Here is a 17,546-nt window from a genome sequence, read left to right on the forward strand (position 1 = left end):
CTCAAAAAAAAAAAAAAAAAAAAAAAAAAAAAAAAAAAAAAAAAAAAACCAAAACAAAAATCAAATTAAGTTGTGGTAAATAGTGTGACCACTTTGAGACTGGGCCTGACTGTCCCTCATGGTTTGCCAAGCTGTCCATGGAACTCAGTTTGTAGCCCAGACTTGTCTTGAGCTCACAGTGATCCTCCTGCCTCAGCCTCCAGAGTGCTGGGATTACAGGCGTGCACCACCATGTCCAGCTTCCAAAGCATTTTTTATATATTAACTTAGAGTAAGACATATTTTTAGTATTAGCTCCCTGTTTCACTCTGAGCCTGTTTTTTATGCAGGCTCATAGTAATATAATGAGGACATTGAGCTGGTATTCTACATTGTGAGCGATGTTTGAGGTACATCACTGGGGACACAGGTGCTTCCCCTCTCGTGGGTTTTGCTTCAGAGGCACAGAGCTGAGTCAGGGCAGCGTAAAGCCCTTTCAGGAGCTCCAGGAGTTGCTGACCAAGGGAGCAGCTGTGCTCAAACGGCCCGATGAATAGTTTTATTTATAGAACATAAACGTTTGACACACATGTCGCACCATTGCTAAATATTCAAAGATTTTAAACATTCCATTTTAAGGACACCTACAGAATAATAATCAAAGTTAATATAATTGCAAATATTTTTTCTAAAGACACTCCAGCAATAGCACTAGAAATACTAGTAGTGGTAATCTGCATAGGTGCCTTCACATTGCTAATGTATGTCTGTGTAGACAGATATATAGACAGATCATCCAGTGAGAATTTTGTGTACTTATATATTCGCCTTATGGACTGTATTTAGTATAAGAAATTATCCACCTGATTATGAAGCCTAATAAATCTGACATTCTACAGGGGCACTGGCTGTCCGAGATCTAGGACAGCAAACGGCTTAGATCCAATATGGTTACAAAGGTGTCCAACAGCTCCTTGCATGGATCTGTTTACAGCTCCCCTGGGCTGAGACCCAGCAGAATCCTCTGCCGCAGTTCACACCCGAGACAGTATCAGGGCCAGTGTTGCATTTTGCAGGCAGCCAAGCGGGAGTGTCCCCTCCCGTCCAGGTGAGGCGCAGACTCTCCTGTGCCCTCCACGGCTGACTGGATGATGCCGGCTCCACCAGCTATGGGAATGCGCTGTACTCCCTGCAGTCACGAAAAACCTTCCTTTAATGGGCGAACACTTCCTAAGCGCAACGCAGGGAGACTGAGGAGACAAGGGATTCCCTTCGGTCAGGACAGCACCCCAAGTTAGCCAGCGCAGCGAGTCTCCTGCTGGGCACCACCTCCCACCTTCTTCCTCTCCTCTCATGGACCTGGTCTGACTGGAGCCCGCGCTGGCCTCAGGCTTGGGACCCCCAGCCTCGGCAGCCAGGGGACCGCGAGGTGGTAGCGCTCTGCTCCACATTTGCGTCTTCCCCTCTCCTTGCTCTTTTTTCCTCCCCAGGGCCAGCGCTTAGGACTTTTCCCTTCTCTTCCTAGGGCTCCTGGGAGCAGCTGGGGCCGGCCTGCATAATCTCCCCAGGGTGAGGCTTAAAGCGCTCCCCAGATCTGCAGGGCCCTTGGTCCGCAGTGCAAGGGGTTCAGAGGCGACTGGGCAGAGGCGGCCAGGCTGAGGCCAAGGGCTGCAGATCCCAGCACCTGGGCAGAGCCAGATTCCCGCGGCATTGGCTTGTCTTGCTGCAGTGTGGAACCAGTGGGCGCTAATAAATACAATTTAAAAAGCAGTCTTCTTCTTCTATGAAGAAAACAAAACAAAATATCATAACAAGGATGGTAGAGAGCAACAACAGTGAACATACTAAGTATGACGACCTTAAAAGATTGACGAAATTTCACTCAGAGTGCAATTCATAGACAGAGATGTACACTTAGACATGCACAAAGAATCACCAACTGGAATCTCATCTTTTTAAAAAGCTTCTGCACTGCAAGAGAAATCACCAGAAGAGCTAAGAGACAACCTACAATGTGGGAAAACATTTTTACCAGCTGTTCCTAAGACAAATGTCTACTATCCAGAATATAGAAAGAACTCAAAAAAATCAGATCCCCACCAAATATAAAGACCCGATTCAAAAATGGGCATCTGAAATGAACAGACATTTCTCAGACAAAGAAGTAAAAGCAGCCAATAAACATCTGAAAAAATGTTCAACACCACTGGTCATTCGAGAGATGCAGATCAAAACAACACTGAGATGTCATCTCACCCCAGAAAGAATCACTGCTATCAAGAAATCAATGAGTAACAAATGCTGGTGGGGTTGTGGGGAGAAAGGAACTCTTCTTCATTATTGGTGGGAGTGCAGACTGGTGCAATCACTGTGGAAATCAACTTGGAGAAAACTCAAAGATCTAGGACTAGAGCTTCATTTGACCCAGCTATTCCTCTGCTGGGTATCTTCCTGAAAGAATTAGAAGAATTATACCACAACAATATATGCTGGCTCATTTTTAGAGTGGCACAGTTTGTCATAGCTAAAATTTGCAAACAGCCCAATTGCCCATCAGCTGGAAACTGGATAAAGTAGATGTGGTATTTTTAATAAAATGAAGTAGTACTCGTCCACAGAGAACCCGAAACTAGAGAGATTTATAGCTAAGTGGATGCACATCGAGGTCATACTCTTAAGTAAAATTAATAAGACACACATGTAATTATGAAATAGTTTCTGTGGTGTGAAAAAGTAAAAGCGTAAATAAGGATCAAATGTATAATTGATATTGTGTAATGGGAAGAAAAGTCCTAAAGGGGTAGAGGAAGTGGGAGGGGTAGTGGAAAGGTAAAAAGGAAAAAAGAAAAAATATGTGAAAAGGAAAATCGTGGAATCAATGTCTTTGTAAACAAGGAAAGATGGAGGAGCTAAGGGGAGGGCTGGGGAATGGGGAAAAGCAAGAACCAAGATAAGGCGTGTAAAGGTACAGGATCCCAGTGATTAACGTCACTGTATTGTATATGTAAAATGCATAGATAAACATAATTAAAAAACAGACAGAAATGAAGAAAAATAAATGGGCAAAACTTTCTTTTCAATGAACAAAAACACTAGTAGTATAAATAAATCAATTTATCATATATCTTAAAATACTTTACAAGCAACAGAACAGATAATTTGGGAAATTATTTAAAATCCTCTCCACTCCCTATATATCTATTTTCTTTCTTTCTTTCTTTCTTTCTTTCTTTCTTTCTTTCTTTCTTTCTTGCTTGCTTGCTTGCTTGCTTGCTTGCTTGCTTGCTTTCTTTCTTTCTTTCTTTCTTTCTTTCTTTCTTTCTTTCTTTCTTTTTTGGTCCTGGGATTCGAATTCAGGCCCTTGCTCTTGCAAGGCAGGTGGCAGAGCTACTGAGCCTAATCCCCAGCCTTGTATCTATTTTCAATCATGATAGATTTTTAATATTTCATGTGCAATAGACCATGTGATATTTAAGCTGTGTGTCTGACTTATTTCACTTCTTATATTATCTGTGTGCCTACAGATGTGTCAATTTTATGTTTCTTTATGGCAGAGTATTTCTCCACTGCACACAAATACCACCCTTTCTTTCTTTATCCATTCTCCTGGCGATGGACATAGAGGCTGTTCACAAGATCCAGCTGTTATAAATTAAGTTGCTATAAACATGAGTATGCACCTATCCCTGTATTTATCACTTTAGGGGAGATGCTTAGAGGAAAATAGCTCAGTCAAATGGAATGTCTACTTTTAGTTTTTGCAAACCTCTACAATGCTTTCCGCAGTGGCTGTGCTAGTTTACGTTCCCATTACGTTGTATTCCTAACCGAGGTCAATTACCACAGAGGAGCCCGGTGGCATCACATCGCTCGGCACTGCTCGGTAAACCTCTCCTCACCCAAGGTCTTCTGTGCTCATGTTTAATGAAAGTGTTTGCATACTGTGCCTCTTCATTTCAGAGAATATCTTAAAGAAAGGATGTCTTTCAGTAGGGTTAAAATTATTGCATTATTGACATGTAAAGAAAGAGAAGATCCAAATAAGTAGTTCTATGTTCCAACTTAATTGATATTAAGGGATATCACTTTGGTCAGAAGACCTCTCTGTGATTATATCAATTAATTGAGATATAATGCTTTGTCAATATTTAAATATCATGAGTATGGGTTTTTACTTAACAGTGATCCTATAATTTAGTAAAAAATGTACATAATCACCATTTCACTAATTGCAAAGTTTTGGAGAAAAAAAAACAAATTATGTTTAACTACTCAACAATTTCTCAAAAAGAAGATTAGAAAAAAATGGAAATGAAATTTTGTAAATAGGGCGGGACAGAGGGGTAGAAGGGAGGGAAGGGGAATGGGGAGAATTGAAGAACCAAGATATACAATGTAGAGATACAGATTCCCAGGGTTGGATGTGATCATAACCTATACTTAAAAGGTATGAATAAATTTCATGGAAAAAAATTGTTTCCTGAATTCATTGGACAGCCCTGTACCTAAAACACTGTGAATTATACTGTATATTTTAGCAAAAGGACCTTAAATGCTAGCATTTGCTGGATTCATCATCACAGTGGTCACTAGCACAGTCCTTCTCATCTACCAGATGCCAAATACTTGATGCACATACAAGACCATGTGAAGATGTATACAAATGCAGGTTCACATGAAGAAAGCATATGAGCAAAGTGAAATGTCATATGTTAGATAGTAGAAAGTGCAAATGGGTAAATAACAGAGAAATACAACTATGTTCAGAAGAAAAGCTAAGATGACCCTCATCACATGCCATGTATACATACTTACAATCAGTTAAAACTACCAACTGGAATAACAGTCATATAAAACCCAGCAACAAAATTGTCTTAGAGGGGCTCATGTTTTTGAGACCCTTGAATTTTTTTTTTTTTTTTGTACCAGGGATCGATCTCAAGACCTTTCACTTGCAAGGCATGCAGTGGAACCACTGAGCTAAATCCCTGTGACCCTTGCATGTGAAGGTGGGCATTCAGAATTCTACTGAGTCACACTCACTTTCCTCAGTCATATCAGTTTAAATATTAAATAATTTTACACACTTTATCTGGGATTGCAATAAAAAATTTAAGTAAACGAATGCAATAAATACATGAGAACTTTAATCAACAACAGAAATAATTTGACAAAATTTCATATTTGCAATTATGTGTACACAGATTAAATAATTAAAAAGACATTCATTGGAGCCACAATATAAAGGATAAAAATATATGTACAAAATAAAACCAGTGTAAGCAAGCAGAACTGTTGCCTTTTATAAGGTATTCTCCTAGGAAATTATAAGGCAGAGGGTAAACACTGTGATCTTTTCTGCAGAAATCAATACGAAAGAACTAAATAGACCTACACAGTTAGTGAAATAAATAAATTCTTTGGCTGGTTATGCAATGTCTCTAGATTTATTCAGGGATCATTCAGGTGTCTACTCATTCACTGAATCACTCACACAATAAGTACTAATTGTTTAAGTACTACTGGAAAATATATTATATGCTGTATAAAATAAAACACAAGTACTATATGGGCATTTAGGAAAATAATGTCCAGTAAATGGAACCAACATGACAGAATTTTGAATAGATAGATTTACAGGGTAAAGTTGATGCACATGAAAATTTAATTTACCATGTCCAGGCATGGCTTCCTGAAGTCCACAATACATCCAGGCACAGTATATTGCAAGCCTGGATATAAATGTAATAAAAGCACATTAACTTCTCAAACAGAGACGGCAGAGTTTTAAAATGGTTCTCTGGCAGCAACTATATGACCAAAACATCAAGGAGAATCATGGTACTGTGTTTTTAAAAAATAACTTTCTCAGTGCCACAATCACGGCCTTGTTCCTGAGGCTATAAATGAAGGGGTTGAACATGGGAGTCACAACAGTAGAGAAGAGAGACAGCAGTGTGTCAGTTCCTGCAGAGTGGCTGGACTTTGGTCTGAAGTAAGTAATGCTAACAGACCCAAAGAATAGCACCACAACCAGCAGGTGGGAAGAGCACGTGGAGAAGGCCTTGGCCCGGCCTTGGGCTGTTGGCAACCTCAGAATGGTGGAAACGATTTTGCTATAAGAGGCAAAGATCAGCATGAAAGGGACAGCACCAACCAGCATTGTTAACAAATAGGCAGATACCTCTTGAGCAGAAGTGTCCCCGCAGGCCAGCTTGAGAATGGGGGGTATGTCACAGAAGAAGTGGGCGATTTGGTTGGACTTACAGAAATGCAGAGAGAAGATCTGGCACGTTTGCCCTATCTGGACTGGGACTGGACCCATCCACGAGCCAGTTGCCAGCTGAGCACACTTCTTTGGGTTCATGAGCAGAGGATAGCGCAGAGGGTGACAGATGGCCACATAGCGGTCATAGGACATCACGGCCAGCAGGAAGCACTCAGCGGTTCCCAGCATAAGGAAGAAACACAGTTGTGTGGCACAGCCCAGCACTGAAATGTTCCTATTCTGTGTCCAAAGGTTGAACAGAATCCTAGGAAGAGTGACTGAAACATAACAGATTTCCAGAGAAGAAAAGTTAGCCAGGAAAAAATACATGGGTCTCTGTAGTGCAGGGTGCAGGATTGTTATGGTGATGATGAGGCTGTTTCCAATTAGCACGACCAAGTAAATGATGGTGAACACCCCAGACAGAAAGCCCTGGAGCTCTGGAAGGTCCGAAAACCCCAGCAGGACAAAGTGCCTCACCGTGGAAACATTGCCTCCTGCATGTATCCTTTCAGGTGTCATCTGTAGGAATAAGCAGGAGCTCAAGAAATTTCATTGCCTTCAACTTTAATCATTTTTAATACAAACATGGCACACAGTGATATTTCCCATCCCCTATATGAGCAAATATTATAAATATAGGAGCTCTAACCTCATAGCATTTTACTTGGTGTTATTAATAAATGCACAAGAAAGGTCTTTATTCTTTTTTCCCTTTGAAGATAAATTACATTTTTTGGTGAGGTGCATTATTTTAAATGTTATTTACATTTGAATTCTCTAAAGCTCAAGATCTGATTTGTAGCAAAGTCTGAAGCATAACAATGATTAATTTCATTAATTTACCATGAAGTCCTCACCTGTCAAAGTCCCTTCCTATCATTTTCAGTTCTAAGTGCATTGTATTAAGTAAATACTTTTATAAAATCCATAATAGTTCTTAGAGCTTCATACAGTTAATTTTATTTTATTTCTTCTGGTAGCTGCTTTATAGTCTTATTCAGCTTTTGTTATCTGTATGACATGCTTCTTTATTATAAAGGAGTAATAAGACAATAACTATAAAACAGGATATTAGATAATTTTCCCGTTTTATTTGCACTTTAATGTTAGATCTGTGAAGTTAGCATTTGTAAACTTTGTCATGATTTTTCAAGTAGAGCGACGAACTTGCATACTTCTTTGTAAAGCTCATCATTTAAAAGGTTCAGCCAACATCTATGACCAAGGAAGTGATGAATTAGAAGGTGCAGATTTGAACTGTGCCTTTATTGTAGAGAAGGAACGAGGACCAGAACTCTTCTGCATGATGTCCCTGCATCACTCAGGTCTTCACTAAATGTTTTTTCTTCACATTATTTCTTGTATTCCATCTTTTTCTAAATGACTGTTTCCACGTGTTTTTATATATTTGAGTGTATTGGACTGTGATTATTCATCTTGCTATGTTCTTTATCACTACAGTTATATGCATATTTAGGTTGGTATTCTACACATATTGTATGCAATTCAGTTTTTCACAAAACTGGATCCCTTAACTTATCTTTGAAATGACCAATGAGTGGAATTGATTGCATAACAAGACTTGTCCCCAGGGGGCACACCAGGTTATCCCCAATCTGCAGGTCTCTCCCCCAGACACGGATTGAGTAGAACTCTGTGTGTCTGTGTGTGCTCAGGATGCGTGATTAGTTGGGCAATTACCAACTACTGTGATTTCACATCTCCTGCTGAAGTAGCAGTTCATCGCACTGTTTCTGCTATGCACTGGATCACATCAATGTTTTTTGTTATTTGAAAAGCAGAGGAGACTAAATCATCATGCAGAAGAGGCTCACAATATCCCTAAGCTGAGACTCGTTGTGAGTCAGCACCATGATCACAATGGGAGTTTAACAAATACACAGATGCTGGTGCTGGGAGCATCTGGCACATCTGTGATCTCAGCTGTAAAAAAAAAAAAGTAAAAAAAAAAATTAATGGCACATCCTGCCAAAAAGAAGTTCTGTAACTGAGTTTCTGCAATGGTCAGAACTAAATGTTTAATTAAGGCATTACAAAAATATGACTTCAAGTTAAGACAAATCTGTACAATTTTTTGCTATATATCCCTCCATACCATAATCCTATTTTACTGACTTCCGATTCACACAGACTCAACACTTGTGCAGGACCAGCAAGCCAAAGAAAGGCCACCCTTTGATAGAGAAGCCGATTCAGTGATGTTCACTCTGTGTCTCACTCTTTAATTATGTAAAGTTGTACAGAGATAACACTCTGGGACTTGCTACAGACACAATGCTTGAATATAAACTTACACAAAATAATACTTTCATAAATAGCAAGAATCACAGTGCTGCTACTGACAAAATCATAATACTTAATATATGAGCTCATTATACAAAAAGCACTTGTCATTTAGATCTTAATTCATCTTGTCATAAATAAAGCTAGGAAAGCACAAAGCATATCTGCATTAGTATTTTGAAACTTCATACAAAAATTATTTTTAAAAATTTGGTGTAATTAGGTGTTATTTCCCAGTGCAAAAGATACAGATACGTATAGAATTTAACTTCCATTACATGGAAGGATGTTTGAATCAAAGTAAAACATAATATGTACCTTTATTGTCTGCATAAGAAATGAGAGAGGAAGAAGAAGGATTTATTTCCAGGCTTGGTAATTTGTTGAAAGAGAGCGTAACAGCCAGCTCAAATATGATCTGTCATCAGAACTGATAATGTGCTTTAAGTACAATGTATTTCCACCCTGGGGGTGAACTCTTTCTCAAGTAACCTTCTAATTGAGCTAAAGTATTCTGCCTGTCACCCAAGGAATTTGGAGGACACCAAAGCCCTCTGAGGCCATGCTGATCCCATAAGTTGGCAGACAGGCATCCTTCTCAGTGACTGCTAAAAACTACAAGCCTAGCTCATATCAGAACAGTATGATGATCTCGCCAAATGAGTTGCTCTTTACAAGGTGCCTGCACACCATGTGTGAGACTAGGAAGTCTGTTTTTCTACCACCCAACATGGAGATGTGAGTTGTAGGGCTGCCTCATGGTGGTGTTCTCTTCACTATCACCTTCCTCCACCAGCTGCACACTTCCTGTCTGGCCTCATCATACCTTCCCCTGAAAATGGGGTGGGAGATGGGGTATCGAAATAGGACCTCTCACCTATTTCTTTTAAGGAGTGCAAACTGGCAAAGGCTTGCAGAATTTCTAGATACAACTCCTGATATAAACTAAAATTAAGAGTCCACCAAGCTGAAGGGAGGGTACAGAGTGTCATTTCCAGCTGAGTTGCCCTGTGACTGGCTGAGACTCCATTTCTCTTATTAAGAACCATTCATAATCAATATATAAAATTGCATGTAGTAACCTGACCTGCAAATGTTTGGAGAGGGCAGGAAGGACAGAGGGCGAAAAGAAAGAAGAGAGGTGCACCATGCAATATGTGTGAGCACCATACCCCATGATGAATATGTTTATGACTTCACAAATGCACACAAATAAAATTTTAATTAATAAGTGGATCTTAGCCCCCATCTCCAACTCCTGTTCAGTGGTGGAAAAGTCTCCCAATGGTGACAAGATGAGAGGGTGAGACAGACCAGCCTGAATGCTGAGCGTTCTGCCACTGTCTGAGGAAACTGATCTAGTTTGGGAAAAATTGTGAGATACTCTTTGTGTAACTTATTTCACAAAAAATAATGGCAATCTCCCGGGGCAGACCAATTATAATGCTAGGATGAAAACTCCTGGAAGATATATTCATGGCTCAGGGAGAAATGCATTATCCTGCTGAATGGTGTAAGAATTAGAAGTTCCACAGAAGAACAGAAAGAGAGCTAAGAAGAGCCTCCTAAATCCAAAGTCAAATCTGAGAGTTGACGATTCTGACCTCTCAGGGATGGACAGTAAGAGAGGTGTCAGGAGGATGCGTGTAGGATTAGAAGACAGACACAAACCAAGGAACGAAGTGTGGAAAGCACTTCCTCAGTGCTTACCCTTAAGTCAGTGTTATTGAACAGAAGGATCCCTGAGATGCAGCACAACCCGGAGAAGCAAGCTTTAAACCCGGCAGGTGTCCTGGGCTCTCAGGAACCTGTGGTGCCCCAGGCAGTGTCCACTCTGCAGGGTCCCACAGGAGGCCACGCAGCCCCTTGCTGCAGCTGAACTGAGCCAGCAGTCGCTCCCTGACGGGTAGCTGGGCACTGCCTTTGCTGATCAGAGACTTATTCTTTCCAGGCTGACTTAGGCAGCAAGGACAAGTGACAAGCAGGACCTACATAGGCCCGCACCTCGGATTCCTCAGAGGTGGTTGTGAGATGAGCACAGTCCCGCTCCTGGGCCTTCACTGATCTGCAGAAGGTGCAGGCTGCCACGCGCGGCACTTGGCACAGGCGGGCTCATCTCTTGCTTGGTCCCGGTGTGCGCAGAGCTCACCTCGTGTGTGTTCCCCACTCACCACGTGACCCGACACGCAGACCGAGGTCGCACTCAGACCCCGGCCGTTCCTGGGCTTCAATGCTCGGATCGTATCTCCTGGACATAATCATACTTTCTGCATAGATTGATTTTGAAACAAAATAAAATCGTAAACTCACTGTCTTAAATTTACTTTAAAAAGATTTTGGTTCTACTTCTTTGATGAAAAATTCTTTACTTCATCCATTTTCTAAGTAATGTACAATTATTCCTACCAGCTTCTCAACATAATTGTAGAAGGAAGAGGAAAATTTCCTATGAAATGCAGATATACTTATACCATAACGTCTCAGAAATTGGTAATGGTGTACATACCTGCATGTTTCACTACATTCCAATGTTTTATTACAAAAATCTTTAGAAATGAACTTGAAGGTCAAACTGAGATCACTGAAGTTCTCGCCAAATGCTACATATTTCAGTCTATTAACTATTTCAGAAGTACATTGTCATGAGTTTTATATACTACTTTGTGTATCACAAAATTTACACCATCTTTAACAACCACATTGAATGAATGGAGATACTGATATCAAGTCTCAGAGATAAGTTTATTTTTTTTAACTTAAGAAACCACATCCCCAACAAATCCTGGTTAGATTTCTATGAAGTGCATCCCATTGAAAAGTGCGATTATGTGGCTGCCCTCATGAGATGCTGAAGAATGTTTAGATGGAATCACACTTTGTAACTTCATGGAATCAGTTCTCTACAGAATTTAGAGTCCTAGATGACCTGAAAATGAATCTAAACCCCACGTATAAGCATGGCATGATTTCAACCAAGGGTATTAAAGATCATAGGATACAGCGGGTCACCAAATATGGAAGTAGTGTTTTATTTATTTTCCTCGAACAATCCAACATTATTCATATTGTTGTTAAGAGAAAATGCTGTATGACGCAGGTGCATTGGATGATTTCCAAGACTGCACAGAAAGTAGGAAAAATGACTGCGCACACAAATACTGCGAGCTGGAAATCTGCAGAAGCCTACGGATTGGCTGTCTTCGAAGAGACCTTTTATGATATGTGAATCACGACATTTCACATACAGTGTGGCTGCTATGAGATCGCTAAATGTCCCATGAGAGCTGCAGACACCTTAGAGTAACCGTGCACGTGAGGTGCGTCTGGAGTCACAGCGCAGTTCTTAGTCATAGGGCAACCAGCACAAAACCTGTGGGCCCAAACAACCGAGGGTGAGGTCGGGATTCCATTGTGTACAGTGAGGGATGCAGGTGACTTCTGCCTTCTGCAACCTCAGCGGGGGATTGATTGCTACACAATTGTGCCAGTGCGTGCGTGTGTCCGTGTGTGTGTCTGTGTGTGCTGTCTTAGTCACATTCTCGTCTTTGGGACACAAAGTCAAAGCCCACACCCTCTGGGAGGAGAAAGCAGTGACGCCGGCTCACTTTCTAAGCTCCGTTCCTCCCATCCGCTGGGTGCAGCTCGAAGACACAAGGTGGACGGCGGGGCACAGCTGCTCACGACGCGGTGGTCAGGAGGCAGAGAGCGAAAGCAGAAGCCGGCTGGGAGAGAAACCTCTGCAGACCTCGCTCCTCCTCCCCAGCTCCAGGCAGGCCCCGCCTCACCTCATCCTCAGCTACAAGTGACCTGCGGGCTCATCCACCTGAGAACGGACGCCCCAATACCCGCCACCTCCCGGAAGACCCCCTCCTCAGGCACTGGGGAGTCATGGTTTAGATCTCCAGGATTTTATGTAATTCATAGGTAGATGAATACGTGTGTAATCAAAGCACATATCATTGCAAGTTGCTCTCCATTTACTAACATCTGATAACACTAAAAATATCTCATGTTGAAAATTTTTACGTGGTTGTTTCTGCATCTCCAGTCCCAAGCACCACACGGATGCACCAGACCACAGGTGTGGAACACTCTGTCCTTGACGGGAGAACTCACAATCTCACACTGGACGCAGCTTCTCAGAAAGCCTCACGCATCCCTCACGGAGACACTGGTCTGTGGACTACACTTCCGGACCTTTAGTAAGGACAGAGTGGGGTGAAAAGTGGAACATTTCGTGGAGATAACTACCATTCTACAATGAGCAATAACCACACACAGGCATCTTTCCCCAGGCTGTGTCTGTCACTCTTTGGCCACGCAGAAGACGTCCACTTCGTCAAAGTGAAGGACGTCTTCACTGGAAGACATTGATAACTATTGGACCCTCGCCTGGAACCCTTTCCTCTCCCTGTCTACGCTGATTTATAACTAAGGCTGAATGTGGACATCCAGGGGTGCCCCTCTGCTGTGCAGTGGAATTCGATGTTTGCCCCTCCTTTATCTAATTCAGCCTTTCGATTTGGTGAAGGACTGCAAGCTTCTTACGAACAATTTGGATGCTTAGTTAGTTGATGCCTCTTGCTTTCACGAGATGATAGGATCAGTTAGGTCAGAAATGAATGGATTTGTCATGATCATGAAAAAGTGAAATGCCAAAAGCATGGAGTGACAACTTGACAAAATTTGATGCAATGGTACTAATACTTTAGTGGCAGAATAAGCAAATAAAAAATCTGGCAAAATTAGAAGTACCAGGAATGTTTTCAAGAGAGAATATGCACAGGTATGAATTCCAGAGAATGGAGCACCTCCATTTAGAGAAATATAACATATGCACAGAGAAGTATTGGTGCAAATAAGTATTGGTCCAGTCATTTTAATGAATTGATATTATAAAGGATTGGTTTTTTATCTGTTACTGCTGAATAATAAGAATGTAAAAAGGAAAGAAAGATGGAGACACTGACCAGGGCCTTTCAAATTACTTTCTGTTCCCTGAAACGGTGATATTCCTTTTATTTCCAAACATAAAGGACTCATGAACTTCTATGCTCCTCAGGATTTCTCTAACTGACAAGACACTTGCCTCCCATCTCTTCCTGTCCCCTGTATGTCTTTACTTAGGTCGCAGACTTAATATCTCTAAGAAAGACTTCTCCTCCACACTAAATGGGAAGTTGGGTCAGGATTACAGCCACACTCTCTTTACGTTAGTATTGTGGAAAGCTTTACTATGGATTGATTGCTCATTTTAGTGAAGTTGTATTCCTTCTCTTACAAGATGAGATCCACTGGTAAATAAACCAGATTTGTCACGAAGCACACGGTTGCAAAATCTAATTCATAAACACTTAATCAACCTCAGTACAATTGCAATTGAGGGAGAACATGAAGAAAACCAACTGGAGCACAACTGTGAAAATCAGGAAAACTTATCACAGGGACTACCGCATATCAATTCCCAATAATAATGGATCCTGGCAAGTGGGGAGTTCTGCAGCCCTTCATTACAATGAAATGAGTTTAAATGCGTATTTCAATAAGTAAACTGTGCCACTATTTGTTGTCCAAAATGCAATGCAATTTTTCCAAATAACAGACATTACATGTGTGTTACCTCTAGATATAAGGCAAGGTTTTAAAGACACCTTTTACTTCTGAGCTTTTGCAGAGCCTCCTTCACGTCCTTGTTCTGCAGGCTGTAAATCAGCGGGTTTAGCGTGGGAATCACCAGGGTGTAAAAGAGTGAGGTCATTTTGTCCTGATCCAAGGAGTAGGAAGAACTGGGCCAGAAGTACATGAAGAGAATCGTTCCCTGGAAAATGGAAACTGCAGTGAGGTGAGAGGTGCAGGTGGAGAAAGCTTTGAACCTTCCCTCGGGGGAGCGGATCTTCATGACCGACAAGATAATATAAAAATAAGAGACAAGGACTCCTGAGATGGTGCTCAGTTCTATGAATCCAAAAACGGTGAATAAAGCCAGCTCATTGATCTCTATGTCAGAACAGGAAAGGAGATAAAGTAGAGGTAAATCACAGAAGAAATGATTGATCTCATTAGACCAGCAGAAACACAGGTGGAAAGCCAGTGTGGTATGGATCAGAGCATCTGTCAGACCCACCAGGTAAACCCCAGCCACCAGCAGGGAGCACAGCCTGCTGGACATGTGGGCTGTGTACAGCAGGGGTCTGCTGATGGCCTTGTACCGGTCGAAGGCCATCACCGCCAGCAGCAGACACTCTGAGTCTGCAAAGACACAGAAGGTCAGAAACTGCAGAGCACAGCCCAGGAAAGGGATTGACTTCTTCTGGGCCACCAAGTCCACCAGCATCTTAGGCCCAATTGCTGTGGAGTAGCAGAGGTCACAGAAAGTGAGGTGGCTGAGGAAGAAGTACATGGGGGTGTGCAGGTGGGGATCCACTATGATTTAGGTCACCATCCCGAGGTTCGCCAGGAGATCGAAGAGGTAAACCAGGACAAACGCAGCAAAAAGGGTCACTTTGATATCTGCATCATCTGTAATTCCCAGGAAAATGAACTCATTCAAGGCAGAGCAATTTCCTGTGTCCATTTTCCTGTTCTCATCTAAACTTTAAAAAAGAGGTCCATTTTAAGTCTTCTGTACTTTGCAAGGTATCTGTAAAACAGAACAGCTTTTGTTTCTGTAGCTTTGTTTTTTTTTTTCATTCTCACCAATATTGGATGCTTTTGAAAACCCTAGAAACTATCAATCCAAAGCAGCAGTTGAGAAATTTTGAGTGAAATCTAAATATATAGCATTGTATGTTGCCTTTTTATGGCTTCTCCAATATCTCTGGATATTTTACTATTCTATTTTCAGCAAATATACACTTGATTGAAATCTCAGTACAGCTTCCAATTAATATAAAGAAACACAATTTTTTAGGGGAATTACATCATGAGAAATACAGCTTAGTGCTTGCTATGTTTCTTAAAGGTAATCATTAACCTAGGAAAATAGTATACATTTTATCCTCTTCAAAATTCATTCAGATTGTAAAATACCATTTATTAGTTGTAGAAATAAAGGTACTACCAACAAATAGAGATAAATATTATTATTGTACTCATAGAGCTATCATTAATATTTGATAAGTCCCAAATTAAGTATTATTGACTTCTTTCTTGAAAAGTATTATGATTTTGACACAGTACTCATTCCTTAATATAGAAGAATTTTGGACCTAAAAGATTAGTCTTCTGTTCACTCAAAAAGAAATGCTAAAATGCCAGTGGGAGAACATACTTTAATCCTAAAATCTGCACTATATCACAATCTATGAAGGTTTTTATTGCATAGAGCAAATTGTATTTATACAAAATTGAAAAGAGGATGAAGTACAACTGTAAGTATAGAGCTGTGTAGTCTCCTCCTGGAGCATATGAGCAGTCATGAAGAGCTGATGAATTTTCAGGTGTGCATATGAGAAGTGGACTCTTAGGGTGAATACTGTGAGATTTTGTGATTAGGTAAATTTGTTATTTGATATTCATGCACCGCAAATTTCACATACTGTTATTTCTCATGTTTTCTAATGTGATATTTCAAGTATATACTAATTAAGCTATAAAAAACTGAAATTTAGGTCTGTACGTACACAATGATAAAATGAATAAAATCTGCCTATGAACCCAGATAAAAGAAAAGGAAAATGAGTTTTTGTGCAAATTAATAAGCTCAGTAAGAACCTTTTTTTTGAGGATGAATTACAACTTCAGATTAAAATTAGATTTCAGAATATGTTTACTAAGCAATCTGGCACTAAATCAAGTTTTCTCCCATTAGTTATGCTTGTTCATTTCTCTCTTTCTCTTCTTTCTTCTTTCTTTTTTTTTGAATTATTTGTTAAATTTGAAAACCCAAGAACTTACCTGAGATGAGCAATGCTTTGGTAACTGAACATCAAGCAAAGAGTGTTTTATTCTAACAGGATCCTTTTGGGACTGAACTGTCCTAAGCTACTTTTATTAGGTTTCCACATTGTGCAAACCTATAATTAATTGTGCCACTGAGTCTGTATTTTCCCCTGTGACTACAGGAACCACCGAAGCACAGGGGGAGCTTACCTCTTGGATATAGTTCCCAACTCATGTCTTCAGAGTGACGCTCTCAATTAATGTTATACCACACGATACTTACAATACATGCACATTTTCTATATAAAATGTCATCTGTCTCATGCTCGTCCACCTCGAGCAGAATGTAATTAAACAGCCTCCAAAGAATCTTTACCAATGCTTTCCCATCTTTATTTGTTGTACAAGTGTTCAGCATTGTTTTTCCAAATCACTAAACTATTGCTACCTTTTGATGATATTGGGATTCTCTTGTTCAAGGCCCCCATATTTAGTTTTGTCCAACCAGGAAAAGAAACTGACATATCTTTCATAACTAATTGCTCTCTCTGACGCTCAAACATTTGCTTCCTTCATAAGAAAGCAAAAGTAGGCACAGACTGGGGAATCTAGCTCAGTGGTTCAGCTATCTACCTTGCAAGCACAAGGACCTGAGGTTGATTCCCAGTACCAAAAAACAAAAAAACAAAAAAGAGAGAGAGAAGAGGTCTAAGTCAGGTGTGGTGGCCCATGCCTATAATCCCAGCACTTGGGGGGCTGAGGCAGAAGGATCACTTTGTGTTCGAGACCAGCCTGGGCTACATAGTGAGTTCCAGGGCAGGCTCAACTACGTAGTGAGACCCTGTCTCAAAAAAGCAAAAAAAACCAAAACAAACAAAAAAAAACAAATAAAAGCAGGCCCAGACAGAGAAACTGCTCATGAATGTCCAGCATAAGGGAAGAAAGAGAGTAGTTGGAAAGGTGGGTGTGACTTTAAGTCCAGGCAGCTGAACTTGGTCTGAAGTTGTTCTGACTTTCTGAGCTCAAATTGGTATCAATGACTTAAAAGTAACAGCGAGATTTCACATGCACCCAAGGTGCATGAGGACACGATATTTATGTACTTTGCTCA

The 17,546-nt window shown here is 40.7% G+C and overlaps 1 protein-coding gene and 1 pseudogene across 1 annotated transcript; both read right to left on the minus strand.

Moving 5' to 3' along the window:
• Positions 1–1,555: 1,555 nt before the first annotated feature.
• On the minus strand, positions 1,556–10,810 carry LOC104864861 (olfactory receptor 10AG1). Its single transcript, XM_019208070.2, has 5 exons — positions 10,726–10,810; positions 8,131–8,194; positions 7,422–7,465; positions 5,825–6,741; positions 1,556–1,837 (listed from the first exon to the last, which is right to left on the minus strand). The coding sequence occupies exons 1-5, from the start codon at positions 10,808–10,810 to the stop codon at positions 1,556–1,558; spliced, it is 1,392 nt and encodes a 463-aa protein (XP_019063615.2).
• Positions 10,811–14,195: 3,385 nt separating this feature from the next.
• On the minus strand, positions 14,196–15,128 carry LOC104864804 (annotated as a pseudogene).
• Between the last annotated feature and the right edge of the window lie 2,418 nt (positions 15,129–17,546).

This window comes from Fukomys damarensis, unplaced genomic scaffold (assembly GCF_012274545.1).
Source record: "Fukomys damarensis isolate Sample0158 unplaced genomic scaffold, DMR_v1.0_HiC HiC_scaffold_118, whole genome shotgun sequence".
Classification (NCBI taxonomy): Eukaryota; Metazoa; Chordata; class Mammalia; order Rodentia; family Bathyergidae; genus Fukomys; species Fukomys damarensis.

Bases quoted from the DNA above. Each gene is read 5' to 3' on its own strand.
- LOC104864861 (XM_019208070.2), bottom strand. From the start codon at position 10,810: ATGTCCAGGAGATACGATCCGAGCATTGAAGCCCAGGAACGGCCGGGG. The intron at 8,195-10,725 runs GTGAGTGGGGAA...TTTTTTTTACAG, and splicing joins TCTGCGTGTCGGGTCACGTG to CTGAGATCACAGATGTGCCA. The intron at 1,838-5,824 runs GTACCATGATTC...CAATCTTTTAAG, and splicing joins AGTTATTTTTTAAAAACACA to GTCGTCATACTTAGTATGTT.